Source organism: Petromyzon marinus, chromosome 80 (assembly GCF_048934315.1).
Source record: "Petromyzon marinus isolate PM22_M1 ecotype Great Lakes invasive population chromosome 80, UKy_Petmar_22M1.pri1.0, whole genome shotgun sequence".
NCBI classification, from domain to species: domain Eukaryota; kingdom Metazoa; phylum Chordata; class Hyperoartia; order Petromyzontiformes; family Petromyzontidae; genus Petromyzon; species Petromyzon marinus.
In genome coordinates, this window is record NC_133746.1 from 6,038,346 (window position 1) to 6,054,800 (window position 16,455).

Here is a 16,455-nt window from a genome sequence, read left to right on the forward strand (position 1 = left end):
TCACACTCACTCACCCACTCACCCACCACCCCTACTCACTCACCTACCACGCTCACCCATCACACTCACTCGCCCACCACACTCACTCACCCACTCACCCACCACTCCTACTCACTCACCCATCACACTCACTCACTCATCACACTCACTCACCCATCACACTCAATCACCCACCACTCCTACTCACTCACCATCACACTCACTCACCCACTCACCCACCACTCCTACTCACTCACCTACCACGCTCACCCATCACACTCACTCGCCCACCACACTCACCACGCGCACACTCAAAAACACACTCCCCCCCGTATAGCCTCTAACAGGCTGTAGGGTCAAGTGCTGTTAGCAAGCACCTATGAAGACTGCCACATGTGGCACATGATGGGGTTGGTGGCACACGAGGTGGTTGGGTGGCACACGATGGGGTTGGTGGCACACGAGGTGGTTGGGTGGCACACGAGGGGGTGGGTGGCACACGAGGGGGTTGGTGGCACACGAGGTGGTTGGGTGGCACACGATGGGGTTGGTGGCACACGACGGGGTGGGTGGCACACGACGGGGTGGGTGGCACACGAGGTGGTTGGGTGGCACACCACCACGACCACCACCACGTCTCGGTCGCCTTTGTCTACCTCAGCGGCGCGCTCACTGCTACACCCACCGCACCTACTCACACCTCCACCCACACCGCACACCTCCTCACCGCACCTGCCACTCCCTCACCGCAGTCCCACCCATCCATCGCCTTTCGCACCACCACCACCACCTCCTCTTCTCCTCCTCCTCCTCCGCGTCTATTTAAACCGCTGCGCTACCTCCATGCCGTCAGCGTTTACGGCTCCAAGCTCCTGAACGTCTCCGCCCTTTCTCTCTCCTCCCTTGTGTCTCTGTCCCTCTCACTGACTCACTCTAACTCACTCACACAGCCCCAATGATGTCCTTCAGCTCCCGTTCCATTGGCGCCTACGGTGGCATGTCCACGCGCCTCGGCCGCGGGTCCGCCAGCGTCTATGAAGGCGGCGGATCCTCCGGGGGCTACCGCATCTCGCAATCCTCCATGGGCGGTGGCGGCTACGGTAGCGGCTACGGTGGTGGTGGTGGCGGTGGCTACGGCGGTGGCTACGGCGGTGGCTACGGTGGTGGATGCGCCATCGGCTCCTCCTTCCAGAGCTTCAGCTCCTTCGGGGGTGGTGCAGGTGGCGGAGGGCTGAGCGGAGGGAACGAGAAGATCGAGATGCAGGGGCTCAACGATCGCCTGGCCGAATACATCGAGAAGGTGTTTGGGGGGGCGGGGGTTGGTTGGGTGGGTGGGTTGTTGAGTGGGTTGTTGGGTGGGTGGTTGTTTGGTTGGTGTGTTGGTGGGTGGTTGAGTGGGTTGTTGGTGGTTGGTAGTTGGTTGGCAGTTGGTTGGTTGGTGGGTGGTTGAGTGGGTTGTTGGTGGTTGGTAGTTGGTTGGTGGGTGGTTGGTTGGATGGGTCTGTTGTTGGTGGGTTGTTGGTGGTTGGTAGTTGGTTGGTTGGGTGGGTGGGTTGTTGAGTGGGTTGTTGGTGGTTGGTAGTTGGTTGGTGGGTGGTTGGTTGGATGGGTGTGTTGTTGGTGGGTTGTTGGTGGTTGGTAGTTGGTTGGTTGGGTGGGTTGTTGAGTGGGTTTTTGGTGGTTGGTAGTTGGTTGGTGGGTGGGTGGTTGGTGGGTGGTTGGTTGGTTGGTGGGTGGTTGAGTGGGTTGTTGGTGGTTGGTAGTTGGTTGGGTTGTTGGTGGGTTGTTGGTGGTTGGTAGCTGGTTGGTGGGTGGTTGGTTGGTTGGGTAGGTTGTTAGTGGGTTGTTGGTGGGTGGTAGTTGGTTGGTGGGTGGTTGGGTGGGTGGGTTGTTGGTGGGTGGTTGGTGGGTGGTTGTTAGTTGGTTGTTGGGTGGGTTGTTGGTGGGTGGTTGGTGGGTTGTTGGTGGATGGTTGTTGGGTGGGTTGTTGGTGGGTGGTTGGTAGGTAGTTGGTGGGTGATTGGTAGTTGGTTGGTCGGTGGTTGGTGGGTTGTTGTTAGTTGGTTGGTTGTTGGGTGGTTGTTAGTTGGTTGTTGGGTTGGTTGTTGGTGGGTGGTTGGTAGGTAGTTGGTGGGTGGTTGGTGGGTGGTTGGTGGGTGATTGAGTGGGTGGTTGGTGGGTGGTTGGTGGGTGATTGAGTGGGTGGTTGGTGGGTGGTTGGTAGTTGGTTGGTGGGTGTTTGGTGGGTGGTTGGTGGGTGGTTGTTAGTTGGTTGTTGGGTGGGTTGTTGGTGGGTGGTTGGTGGGTGGTTGGTTGGTGGGTGGTGATGGAGATAACCGTGACACGATGATCAGCGAGCCCTGCGTAGCTGCTTTTGCTCGCTAACGCCACATCACTTGCACCAATTGCCTGTTGAGGCTACATGGATGGGGGGAATCTTTGGGTGCGCGCGTGTCTGTGAGTGTCTTTATGGAGGGCACCGGTCCTGAGCCTCTACCAAGTCGACTCGGCCTCGACTGAGTACCCGGTGTGATGTGTCAACATGGCAACTGGGGAAACAGAGAGTGCCGGGCGTGCTGTTCGTCACCCAGCTCCTCAAGTGTGACACAGTGCCGCTGCTACTCGCTACTTACGAACGAGTCAGGTTCCAGAACTCTGTTCGTATGTCCAGCTTTTAAAGTTGTATAATCTCCTGCAGATTTAGATGCCACTGGTTGTTCACGTTCTACAGATGTAGATGCCAGTGGTTCTTCACATTCTGCAGATGTAGATGCCACTGGTTCTTCACGTTCTGCAGATGTAGATGCCACTGGTTCTTTACGTTCTGCAGATGTAGATGCCATTGGGTCTTCACGTTCTCCAGATGTAGATGCCACTGGTTCTTCACGTTCTGTAGATGTAGATGCCACTGGTTCTTCACGTTCTGTAGATGTGAATGCCACTGGTTCTTCACGTTCTGCAGATATAGATGCCACTGGTTCTTCACGTTCTGTAGATGTAGATGCCACTGGTTCTTCACGTTTTGCAGATGTAGATGCCACTGGTTCTTCACGTTCTGCAGATATAGATGCCATCACCGCCATCTGGTGTGCGGCGGTTGAACTTACGACTCGTGTCTTTGAATCTTCGTAAGTCGAGTGTTCGCAAGTAGAGGTAGTCCCTGTACTAACAGCACTCGTCCCAACAGTCCGTTAAGGCTATACGGCAGGGCGCTGATCTTTGTTTTTTGTGGTGCAGGTGCGATTCCTGGAGAATGCCAACCAGGAGCTGGAGCTAAGGATCAAGGAGTTGCTGAAGGGAAAGGGTCCCGGGAACAAAGACTACAGCGCCTACTACACCACGATGCAGGAACTCAGGGACAAGGTGAGTGGCTGGATGAGTGGATGGGTGGGTGCATGGGCGGGTGGGTAAGTGGGCGGATAGGTAAGTGGGTTGGGTGAGTGGGTGGGTGGGTAAGTGAGTGGGTGGGTAAGTTTGTGTGTGGGTGGGTGAGTGGGTGGATCAGTGGATGGTGGGTGAATGGGCGGGTGAGTAATTGGGCGGATGGGTAAGTTGGTGAGTGGGTGGGTCAGTGGGTAGTTAAGTTTGTGAGTGGGTGGGTAAGTGGGTGGGTAAGTGGGTGGGTACGTGGGTGGGTACGTGGATGGGTACGTGGATGGGTGTGTGGGTGGGTAAGTGTGTGGATAAGTGGGTGGGTAAGTGGGTAAGTTGGTGAGTGAATGGGTGGGTGGGTAAGTGGGTGAGTGGGTGGGTACGTGGATGGGCGTGTGGGTGGGTGAGTGTGTGGATAAGTTGGTGAGCGGGTGGCTTAGTGGGTGGGTAAGTTGGTGAGCAGGTGTGTGCATCTCCGTGCGTGTCTATATGGATCATCTTTGGCGACCCCCAAAAAATATCCTGGCCCTTCGTGAGTGTCCCACCCTGCTAAAAAAGAAAAATGACCTTGACACTAAGCGCTTGGACATGGGAAAAATGCAAAAGCAACGCCCTCCAAACCATCAATCGCCACCCACCCACCCTCCCCCCACACCTTGCAGATCCTGGCTCAGATCATGGAGAACGCCCGCGTCAGCCTGGAGATTGACAACGCGAAGCTGGCAGCCGATGACTTCCGCAGCAAGTGAGGACCCTCGGCCACGAACCACCACGCCACATCCCTTACCCCCACGCTCCATCTCCTCCATCGCCCTGCCACCCTGCCGCCGTATCAGCCTGCCACCCTATCACCCTACCACCCTATCACCCTATCACCCTGCCACCCTACCACCCTACCGCCCTGCCACCCTACCACCCTACCACCCTACCACCCTATCACACTGCCACCCTATCACCCTATCACCCTACCACCCTACCACCCTATCACACTGCCACCCTGCCACCCTATCACCCTATCACCCTATCACCCTACCACCCTACCACCCTATCACACTGCCACCCTACCACCCTATCACACTGCCACCCTATCACCCTATCACCCTACCACTCTACCACCCTACCACCCTATCACCCTATCACCCTACCACTCTACCACCCTATCACCCTATCACTCTACCACCCTACCACCCTATCACACTGTCACCCTATCACCCTATCACCCTACCACCCTACCACCCTATCACACTGCCACCCTATCACCCTATCACCCTACCACCGTATCACTCTACCACCCTACCACCCTACCACCCTATCACACTGCCACCCTATCACCCTATCACTCTACCACCCTATCACCCTACCACCCTACCACTCTATCACCCTACCATCCTATCACCCTATCACCCTACCACCCTACCACTCTATCACCCTACCATCCTATCACCCTACCACCCTATCACCCTATCACCCTACCACCCTATCACCCTACCACCCTATCACACTGTCACCCTATCACCCTATCACCCTACCACCCTACCACCCTATCACACTGCCACCCTATCACCCTATCACTCTACCACCCTACCACCGTATCACCCTACCACTCTATCACCCTATCACCCTACCACCCTACCACTCTATCACCATATCACCCTACCACCCTACCACCCTACCACCTTACCACCCTACCACCCTATCACCCCTACCACCCTACCACCCTACCACCCTACCACTCTATGACCCTATCACTCTATCACTCTATCACCCTATCACCCTGCCACTCTACCACCCTATCACCCTATCACCCTGCCAGTCTACCACCCTACCATCCTACCACCCTGCCACCCTACCACCCCCAGGCGACGGGAAGGCGGTGCGTGTCGTGGCCAGCGCTCTGCGCCGTGTGTCCGATGGGATCCCACGCTCAATCTCCCCTCCCTCCACCACCACCACCACCTCCCACCACCCCCCACCCCCCTTTGCTCTCCTCCCCGTCTCCCGCCCGCCGTGGCCCAGGTGGCAGACGGAGCTGGCGCTGCGCAGCTCCGTGGAGGCGGACATCAACAACTTGCGAGGGCTGCTGGACGAGTACGGCATGGCGCGCATGGGGCTCGAGGGCGAGATCGAGAGCCTGCGGGAGGAGCTCATCTTCATGCGCAAAAACCACGAGGAGGTGGGGGCGAGGGGGATGGAGAGGGGGGGAGGGGGATGGAGAGGGGTGAGGGGGATGGGGATGGAGAGGGGGGGGGGGAGATGGAGAGATGGAGAGGGAGGGGGAGGGGGGAGAGACGGACGGGGGTGAGATGGAGAGGGAGGGGAGAGGGAGGGGAGAGGGGGGAGAGATGGAGAGGGGGAGAGGAGGGGGATGGAGAGAAGGGGGGGATTGAGAGAGGGGGAGAAGGGGGGGGGGAGAAGGGGGGGGGGAGATGGAGAGGGAGGGGAGAGTGAGTGAGAGACGGAGGGGGGAGAGACGGAGGGGGAGAGACGGAGGGGGGAGAGACGGAGGGGGGAGAGACGGAGGGGGAGAGATGGAGGGGGGAGGGAGAGATGGAGGGGGGAGAGATGGAGGGGGAGATGGAGGGGGAGAGATGGAGGGGGGAGGGAGTGATGGAGGGGGGAGAGATGGAGGGGGATGGGGAGATGGAGGAGGGAGAGATGGAGAGAGGGGGATGGAGAGATGGAGGGGCAGAGACGGAGGGGGGGGCGCTAAGTACTGACAGCCGTGTTCGTGAATCGAGGCAGACCTCGTCAAAATGCGTGGGGGGTTACGTTCCTGTAAAATGACGTGTCGGGGAAAAACCGCGTTCAACATTATCACACGGCAACAAAAATAACAACCCATCACACGCACCACACACACCACACACACACCACACACACCACACACCACACACAACACACACACACACCACACACACCACACTACACACCACACACACCACACGCACCACACACACCACACACACCACACGCATCGTTTCCACACAGCACGAGTTATTCCCCACCCATCCCAACGGATGCAGGGTGGTAGGGTGGTAGGGTGATAGGGTGATAGAGTGGTAGGGTGATAGGGTGGTAGGGTGGTAGGGTGGTAGAGTGGTAGGGTGGTAGGATGGTAGGGTGATAGGGTGGTAGGGTGATAGGGTGATAGGGTGGTAGGGTGATAGGGTGGTAGGGTGGTAGGGTGGTAGAGTGGTAGGGTGGTAGGGTGGTAGGGTGATAGGGTGGTAGGGTGGTAGGGTGATAGGGTGATAGGGTGGTAGGGTGATAGGGTGGTAGGATGGTAGGGTGGTAGGGTGGTAGGGTGATAGGGTGGTAGGATGGTAGGGTGATAGGGTGGCAGGGGTGACAGGGTAGTAGGGTGGTAGGGTGGTAGGGTGACAGGGTAGTAGAGTGGTAGGGTGGTAGGGTGGTAGGATGGTAGGGTGGTAGGGTGGTAGGGTGGTAGGGTGATAGGGTGGTAGGGTGATAGGGTGGTAGGATGGTAGGGTGATAGGGTGGCAGGGTGGCAGGGCGATGGAGGAGATGGAGCGTGGGGGTAAGGGATGTGGCGTGGTGGTTCGTGGCCGAGGGGCCTCACTTGCTGCGGAAGTCATCGGCTGCCAATCTCCAGGCTGACCCGGGGACCTGAGATTCTCATTCCCGCTGCACCACTACCACCACCACCACTACCACCAGCACCAGCACCACCACCCACCCACCCAGCCACCACCAGCACCAGCACCACCACCCACCCACCCAGCCACCACCACCACCACCACCACCCAGCCACCACCACCACCCACCCCCCCAGCCACCACTACCACCGCCAACACCACCACCACCATCACCACCACCCCCACCACCACCACCCCCCACGCGGCTCCCGGCTTCTCCGCAAGTCTCTCTAAGGTCCACCCCGGGTCACCTTTGCCTTTGCCTTTGCCCCCTGCAGGAGCTGACGGCCCCTGCGGGCGCAGCTGGAGGGCTCCTCGATGTCGGTGGAGGTGGACAGCGCCAAGGGCGTGGACCTGCACAAGATCCTGGCGGAGATCCGGGCTCAGTACGAGGCCATGATCGCCAAGAACCGCGTGGACCAGGAGGAGGCCTTCAACAAACAGGTCGGGCAGTGGGACGCCACCAACAACCACCACAACCACCGCGAACACCACAACCACCACCACCACCACCACAAGCACTATCACCACAACAACCACCACCACCACCACCACCACCACAAACACCACCACAAGCACTTTCACCACAACAACCACCACCACCACAAACACCACCACCACCACTATCACCACAAACATCACCACCACCACAAGCACTATCACCACAACCACCACCACCACCACAAGCACTATCACCACAACCACCAACACCACAACCACTATCACCACAACACCACCACCACAAGCACCACCACCACAAGCACTATGTAGTGGTTGTGGTGATGCTTGTAGTGGTGGTGGTGGTTGTAGTGATCGTGGTGTTGGTTGTAGTGGTCGTGGTGACGCTTGTAGTGGTGGTGGTAGTTGTAGTGATCGTGGTGTTGGTTGTAGTGGTTGTGGTGATGCCTGTAGTACTGGTGGTTGTAGTGATCGTGGTGTTGTTTGTGGTGGTTGTGGTGTTGGTTGTAGTGATCGTGGTGTTGCTTGTAGTAGTTGTGGTGTTGGTTGTAGTGATCGTGGTGATGGTTGTAGTGATCGTGGTGATGGTTGTAGTGATCGTGGTGATGGTTGTAGTGATCGTTGTGTTGGTTGTAGTGGTTGTGGTGTTGGTTGTAGTGATCGTGGTGTTGTTTGTAGTGGTTGTGGTGATGCTTGTAGTATTGGTGGTGGTTGCAGTGGCTGTGGTCACAGTGCGTGGCAGGAGGAGCAGGAGCAGTGCGAATGGAATTGGTGCAGTCTCCGCTGACCGATGTCCACCCGGCGGGGTCGGTCCGCTCCCCTCCACAGGCCCAGTCGGTGCAGGTGGTGGCCGTGCAGCAAACCCAGGCGTCGCAGGCCGCCAAGGTGGAGGTGACGGAGACGCGGCGCGCCATGCAGAGCCTCCAGGCTGAGCTCGACTCCCTGCGGGGGCTGGTGAGTCCGCCCTGGGCTTGGTGGTGGTGGTGGTGGTGGTTCTGTGGAGGAGGAGGAGGCTCGTGAAGGACGCAGCCGCCGCCGCCGCTGCTGGGCAGTTGGAGGCGGCCTTCATCACCTGATGAAGGCCGCTTGTGTTGTGGCCGAAACGTCGTGATTTTTGTTGTTTTATTTTTTTACCTACGTGACTTTACCGAATAGAACCAAAGAGTATGGATCTTTGCAGTCACGAAAGCTTTAAATCTAGAAGGTGTTGGTGGTGTTGGTGGTGCAATCGTTGGAAATCTCACTCCCCTCCACGCTCTCTTCTGCCTCTCCCCACCCCTCTCACTCCACTCCCCTCTCATCTCTCTCCACTCCCCTCTCATCTCACTCCACTCCCCTCTCATCTCACTCTCCTGCCTCTTCCTTCTCATCTCTCTCCACTCCCCTCCCCTCTCATCTCACTCTCCTACCTCTCCCTTCTCATCTCTCTCCACTCCCCTCTCATCTCACTCCACTCCCCTCTCATCTCACTCCACTCCCCTCTACGCACTCTCCTGGATCTCCCCTCCACTCCCCTCCCCTCCACTCCCCTCCGCTCCACTCCCCTCTCACCTCGCCCCCCACCCCCTCCTCCTGCCTTTCTCCCCCCCCCCCCATCGACGTCGTCCCAGATCCGCTCACTCGACGACCAGCTCCAGGACACGGAGGAGCGCAACTCTCGCGAACTCTCCACCTACACGATGCAGATCCAGCGCCTCGAGGGGGAGCTGGCGAACCTGCGTCACGGCATCAACCAGCAGCTGAAGGAGTACGCGGACCTCCTCAACATGAAGATGAAGCTCGAGGCGGAGATCGCCACCTACAGACGCCTGTTGGAGGGGGAGGACAGCCGGTACGACGGTCATGGTGGTGGTGGTTGTGGTGGTGGGGGTGGTGGGGGTGGTGGTGGTGATGGCGGTGGTGGTGATGGAGATGGTGGTGATGATGATGGTGGTGGTGATGGTGGTGGTGGAGGATGGTGGTGGTGGAGATGGTTTTGGTGGAGATGGTGGTGGTGGTGGAGATGGTGGTGGTGGTGGTGGGGGAGAGATGGTGGATGGTGGTGCTGGTGGTGAAGATGGTGGTGGTGGTGGTGGTGGAGGAGAGATGGTGGATGGTGGTGCTGCTGGTGGAGATGGTGGTGGTGGGGGAGAGATAGTGGATGGTAGTGGAGATGGTGGTGGAGGTGATGGTGGTGGATGGTGGTGCTGCTGGTGGAGATGGTGGTGGTGGTGGTGCTGGTGGTGGAGATGGTGGCGGTGGTGGTGGAGGAGAGATGGTGGATGGTGGCGGTGGTAGTGGGGGAGAGAGGTGGTGGTGGTGGTGGTGATGGTGGTGGGGGAGAGAGGTGGTGGATGGTGGTGCTGCTGGTGGAGATGCTGGCGGCGGAGGGCCCAACCGCACGTCCCCACGTATCAGTCAATCACAACAACCAACACACTCTTGACACCGATCAATAATAATTATAACACCCCCACGCGTCCATCCTGCTGATCTTACACACACACCACACACACAACAACAACAACAACAACCGCCATTCGCCACTAAGTGGCGGTGACGTCACCACGACGCTTGTGCCAGGCTATGTGCACGTCGGGACCACGTGAAGTGTCGAACGCCCGCTGGCAGGAGGTCACGAGGCAGACCCAGCAGGTGCCACGGGCCGACTGACCGAGACTGACCGAGACTGACCGAGATGATGGCCGAGACGACCGAGATGACTGATGCAACCACTTGTGCCTTCCTTACTGCGCCAGCTTGCTGGCACACCCTCATCAATCGTCATAACATCCCCCACACATATCCCACGCTCTCATCGCACCAAAACCCCCACTCATCCGACACATTTATCCCACCCACCACCCCACACATCGTGTGCCCGCATGGCTCCCGACATCATCCACGAGGGGCTGCAACGTGTCGCCTTTTTTTTGCCTGCGCCCCTTCGTCTCCTCTGCTGTTCGCCACCTCGTTTTGGAAGCGGTCCTGGGCCTCATTCCCCTAGCTCGACTCGGCCTCAAACGAGCGCCTGGCGTAGCGGGCGTGAAGCAGTGAACATCGCCACTGGGCGTGGTGCTGGCCAACCACCCACCCACCCCCCTCGCGCGTCCTTCCGGCCTTCGCAGGCGACACTCGCTAACGGCGCTTGCCCCCGACGGTCGGTTAAGGCCACACGGTGGGTGGATCTTTGTCTTTTGGACGTAAGAATTATTGATTTGTTGTTCACCTCCCCTCACTCCCCTCACTCCTACCACCACCAACAACAACCCCAGGATGGGCAACATCTCTGCCAACTCCACCTCCCGCCTGGTCACCATGAGCGGCGGCGGCGGTGGCGGCAGCGGCGGTGGAGTCATCGGCGGTGGCGGCGGCGGAGTCCTCGGCGGTGGCGGTGGCGGGACCATGACCATGACCAGCAGCAGCAGCAGCAGCAGCGGCGGCGGCGGCGGCGGGTCGGTGGTGAAGACGTCCACCACCAAGGAGTCGTCCAGCTACTCCTCTTCCTCGGGCTACCGCTCTTGAATGCCAAAAGGTGAAGGGCCGATTTCTCCCCTTCCCCCCCCCACCCCCCCCACCCCCGCCAGGATTTCAATTTTGGCAAAAACCAAAAAGACGCGGACTCTGGGTCCGTCCATAAATGACGTCACGCACCTGGGGGGGGGAGTGGGGGGTGGGAGGGGTCAGACGTTTGTGACGATGTGTGACGTGGGTGGGAGGGGGGGGCGGGGTTTGAGAAATGTGACGTCACGTCAAGATGCGCAACTTTGTAAATAAACACAGAGAACACGTTCTACTTAATTAAATAGACTTAAATAAATGTTTTCTCCTACAACATCAGAGCGCGGCGCCACGTTAAATAACGCGCTACGCTACAATGACGATAGTTTAAAGGGTGGAAATAAAATAAGAATAAAAAAATATTCTTCATTTTATTTTATTATGTTTTATGTTTTAATTACTTTATTGTTTCCCTTCTACGTGGTGGTGACTTTACCCGAAAGAACCAAGAAGATGAATCCCTGCAGTCACGGAAGCTTTTTAAGTCGAGAAGGAATACGTTTCACCCATTCTGACGATAAAACAGCTGCGCTCAGGTGTTCGAAACACCGAATGTAAATCTTTTGCAAGGAATAAAACGTCTGCGGTTAACCGTGCGAACAAAGCGTGCTGATAACATCGGCATCAAATTTCGATTTAAAGCTTTCGTGACTGCAAGGATTCATCTTCTTTGGTTCTTTCTTCACCCGATGAAGGCCGCTTGCGTTGTGGCCGAAACGTCGTGATAATTTTATTACGTTAGTTTATTCTATCAATTTATTGTTTTATTCTCATTCTACGTGGTGACTTTACCGAAAGAGCCAAAGAAGAATATCTGCGTCGTCTTCGAAGCCCATTTGGTCTACGCCAAGGGACAGCGTCGGACCAGAGAACGCCAAAAAAGGCGACCAGTACAAAGGCAATGCACCATCAGGGCATTCAGAGCTCGGGGGTTGAGCGGCTACAGTCACGCGGAGCGTCCTCCAGACGACAAACTTGACACCGCTGGTTACCCGGTGGATCTGCAAGTCCACGCCCTCGGCTCCACGTCCTCCTGTTTGCCGCATCAGCTCCCATCTCTTCTCCGGGCCGCGTGTCGTGCCCGTTTAGCACCCCCCCCCCGCCCCGCCACTCCATCCGGTGGCTGGGCGTGCACGGCTGCTCACGTGAACCCAGCCAAACCTCAAGCCTCCTTGCCCAATGGAGGTGCTCCAACCGATGGGGGCTTTTAATGAAACCTTTCAAGGACCTGTGGGGCTCCTCAGACTACACAGCCGGGTTAAACCCCAGGATGGACCGAAGGCAGGGCCGGCCTTGAATGTTTTTAACCGGCCCAAATGTTCCTATATGGGGGGGGGGGGCGGAGCTTTGTGACGTCAAATTTGAGGGGGGGGGGTCTGATCTGACTTTTTGTGACATCGTGTGACGAAGGGGGGTGGGGGCAGAGCTTTGTGACGTCATATTTGGGGGGGTCTGACTAATTTGAGGCCGAGTCCACCTAGAAGGGGGACGAGGCACTCTGACCAGGTCCGCGATGATTCGTGAATCGAACTCGCCGTTTTCCGCCGGCTTCGTAGCGCTAACCGCCGTCCCACCGCTCGCCAATGCCAACAGCCAACGCCATTCGCCACGAAGCGGCGGTGACGTCACTTCGTGGCGCCTGTGCCAGGCTAGGTGCACCTTGGAGGCCGTCACGTGAGGCGACGAAGACCTCGCCGGCAGGAGGTCACGGGACAGGTGCCAACCGTGCTGCGTTTTAGCCGCCCGGCGCTCCGCTCGTTGTTGTGAGCGTCGCCCCTCCGCCCTGCTGCTGCTGTTGTTGTTGTTGCTGCTCCAGGGGCGACTGCCTCCCAGTTGCCCGGCGGCAGCGGCAGCAGCAGCAGCAGCAGCGTCCTTCACGAGCCATCGTCAACACACACACACGGACGCACGGACGCACGGACGCACGGACGGACGGACGGATGCACCATACGTCTCGTCGGTTGCTAGGAGACAGGAAACAACAACACCAACTCTCAATGGCACCTCGGAAATTATCGCCGCTCCCCGCCCTTGTAACGCGTTGACTTCGCCTTGCTATGCCAAGCGGGGGGTGGTGGGTGGTGGGTGTGGGTCTGTCCCGTGCCGGCTCAACGGATCCAGAGGGACACACAAGTCGCTGTGCTGTTGTTGTTGTTGTTGTGGTGGTAGTGGAGGCGTCCATGTCCTCCCGAGCGCGCGTGCGCAGCTGTCTCTCGATATAACACAAAAGGGGACGCTGACAGACAAAGACAAAGAAGCCCCGAATGTGGCCTCAACAGGCTGTTGGGGCAAGTGCTGCCGGCGAGCAGCGCCTATGAAGGCTACCGGCACTGCGGTGCACGAAGGGGATGGGCGGCCAGCACCGCGCCCGACCGACCGCCTTTGTCTCCCCAGTGGCGATGCTTAGCTACGCACCGCACCGGGTGCTCGTTTGAGGCCGAGTTGACCCGGGGGGATGAGGCCCACGATCGGCTCGGATGATCGTCACCGGGGTTGGCCGTGAGCGGGAGTCGAACTCGGGGGTCTAGCCAAGGTTCGTAGCGCGGCGTAGCGCTAACCGCGTGCCGTTCCGGCCTTCATAGGTTTGCTCGCCAAAAGCGCTCGCCCCTACACTCTGTTGCGGGCTACACGGGGGATCTTTGCCATTTTTTGCCGGGCAGTTGAAGGCCTCAAAGTTCATCGTGGGGAGGCCCCATTCCATATGCGGACAGCAAAGTGACGAAGAGGATCTTCTGTCCAGTGAAGGTCGCTCTGGCAGGCCAGGGGTTAGGCAGGCGAGGGTGCTGCTTCGCAGGCTTGTGCCTTGTCGGGTGAGACGGCGCCTTTCATGAGTCTCGGGGAGGCCTCGTTGGAGAGCCATACGCGAGGTCGCTTCCGGCAGATAGCGTCGCCTTTTACTTATTTATTTTTTTGACGCCTGATGAAGGAAGCTTGCGTTGCCTCCGAAACGTCGCGATTTCATTTTCAGCTGTTTTCATTCATTTGTCTTTTTTTTCCCACCTCCGTGACAACCTTACCAAAACAACCCAAGGGTGTGGATTTCCGTGCAGTTGTCACGAAAACTTCAAATCTCGAAGGACTAACCCCGCTGAGCGCCACGCAGGTTAGTGGCAGGGCAATGCAGAGGCCCGAGAAGGCCGGCGTGCGATGGGCTCACGATATTTGGAGATGCAGCGGGGAGGAATCCGATGAGCTGTGAAGCGCTTTCTCTTTCCGTCACAGATGTCAAGTTAGGCGGCACGGGGTCGGATCTTTACAACTACAACAACAACTTTTTCTTCTATTGGGTAAAGTCACGTAGGTGTTATTTTGTTATTTTATTTTTATTTTCACCTACGTGACTTTACCCAATAGAACCAAAGAGTATGGATCCTAGCAATCACGAAAGCTTTAAATCTAGAATTTACAACAACAACTACAAACAGTTCACAATACACAAACACGATGGGAGCGCAGTGGACAAGAAATCAGAACAAATCACTCGACACACGTACAAATACAGCACGAAACAATCCCCGACCTGTCAGGCAAAGGCCACTGAGGTACGGGGTAGTCCTCTATGAGCAGACATTCGACTTACGAACTTTCAGAGATAAGAACAAAACGTTTCCCGTACGTCCAGTTGCCTGTTCGGACCGACAGTTGTAAGTTCGACCGCCATGCCGATAGACGGCGGTGGTGGCATCCACAGAACGTGAAGAAATCAGTGGCATCTGCATCTGGAGAACGTGAAGAAATCAGTGGCATCTACATCTGGAGAACGTGAAGAACCATTGGCATCTACATCTGTAGAACGTGAAGAACCAGTGGCATCTACATCTGCAGAAAGTGAAGAACCATTGGCATCTACATCTGTAGAACGTGAAGAACCAATGACATATACATCTACAGAACGTGAAGAAATCAGTGGCATCTGCATCTACAAAACGTGAAGAGCCAGTGACATCTACTTCTGGAGAACGTGAAGAACCAGTGGCATCTACATCTGGAGAACGTGAAGAACCATTGACATCTACATCTACAGCAGATTATACAACTTTTGAAAGCCATGCCATACAACGTGTTTGGAATCGAAATGGGTAAAGTTCGACTTAGGAACAGACCTCTGGAACCTAACTATTTCGTATGTAGAGGAGTCTCTGTATTAACTTATTTTTCAAAAGCGACATTAACCCCACCCCCACCCGCCCCACACACACTCACAAGTGACGACATCACATTCATACCTCCTGTGTTTAAGATCGAAACAGGAGGAGGAGGATTTCTCCACAACTCTGGCTTTCGTCAATGATGATGCTGCTGGTTGCTGTTGTAATAATTACCGGCGAAGCGTCACGGTTACTCGAATTGTGAATGTTGCGGTGGATTAACTCCCCAACACACAACCGGCCAGTGCTGAACTAGTAACGAATTGGCACGTTTTGTTCACGTGACAAAACCCCCTTTACCGATTGGCTGAGTCGGGTGGTGACGGGTTTAATGACGCACTTATATTCACTCGATCTAACCCAGTAAAATATATATTGTGGCGTTGTAGAGTTACATTGATCACGTGGTTTACCGCGACATTATGACCAACCCGAGACCCCTTCCCCTTGCCTGGATCCGCAGCCTCTCCCGTGCAGCCTTGAACGGGCGGCTCGAGAGCGCCCACTGCTGCCGGCCTCGAGGAAACCACGTGACTCGAATGGAAGCCCTGACGTCACAAAGGCCATTGTGTGTCTCTCTCTCTCTCCCCGTGTCTCCCTCTCTCTCCCCTCGTGTCTCCCTTTCTCCCTGTGTCTCTCTCTCCCCACGTGTCTCCCTCTCTCTCCCCTCGTGTCTCCCTTTCTCCCTGTGTCTCTCTCTCCCCACGTGTCTCCCTTTCTCCCCCCCCCCCCCCCCCCGTGTCTCCCTCTCTCCCCACGTGTCTCTCTCGCCCCCGGTGTCTCCCTCTCCCCATGTCTCTCTCTCCTCGTGTCTCTCTCTCCCCTCGTGTCTCTCTCTCCCCCCCCCCCCCGTGTCTCCCTCTCTCCCCGTGTCTCTCTCCCCTCGTGTCTCTCCCCCTTTCCCCCGCCCCGTGTCTCCCTCACGTCCCCCGTGTCTCCCTTTCCCCGTGGGATTGAGAGAGTGTGCCAATAATAAAAAAAGCTCCTTTCAAAAACAAAAACCCGATAGGCCTCGTCGCTGCGAGTTCCTCCGATGTGATTGTTTTTGTTTTGTCTGAGTGCAGTGTAAGGCCAATTGTTGCGTCTCTCTCTACGTCTTTGTTTTGACGATCAGAGGAAGCAACGAGATGGTCGGTTTAGTCGGCCCGATGCTTGGTCATCATTTTGGGGGGGGGGGGGGGTTTCCTCATTGCTTCGCTTTATGTGCTCCCCACCCACCCCCCTCCGCCCGCCCCCCCTTTTTGAAACAAAATCAATCTGTGCTACTTTCTTTGTAGACACAAACATCGACACGAAGAAGC

At 57.0% G+C, this 16,455-nt stretch overlaps 1 protein-coding gene across 1 annotated transcript; it reads left to right on the forward strand.

Moving 5' to 3' along the window:
- The first annotated feature begins 808 nt into the window (after positions 1 to 808).
- LOC142907637 (keratin, type 1 cytoskeletal 11-like) lies at positions 809 to 16,160 on the forward strand. The gene is given in 10 exon segments (XM_076057198.1): positions 809 to 1,279; positions 3,217 to 3,342; positions 4,014 to 4,096; positions 5,368 to 5,524; positions 7,286 to 7,297; positions 7,299 to 7,451; positions 8,295 to 8,420; positions 9,077 to 9,297; positions 10,721 to 10,980; positions 15,618 to 16,160. Coding segments are annotated over 9 exon segments (1,473 nt in total). The 5' UTR covers positions 809 to 934; the 3' UTR covers positions 10,971 to 10,980; positions 15,618 to 16,160.
- Positions 16,161 to 16,455: the final 295 nt, after the last annotated feature.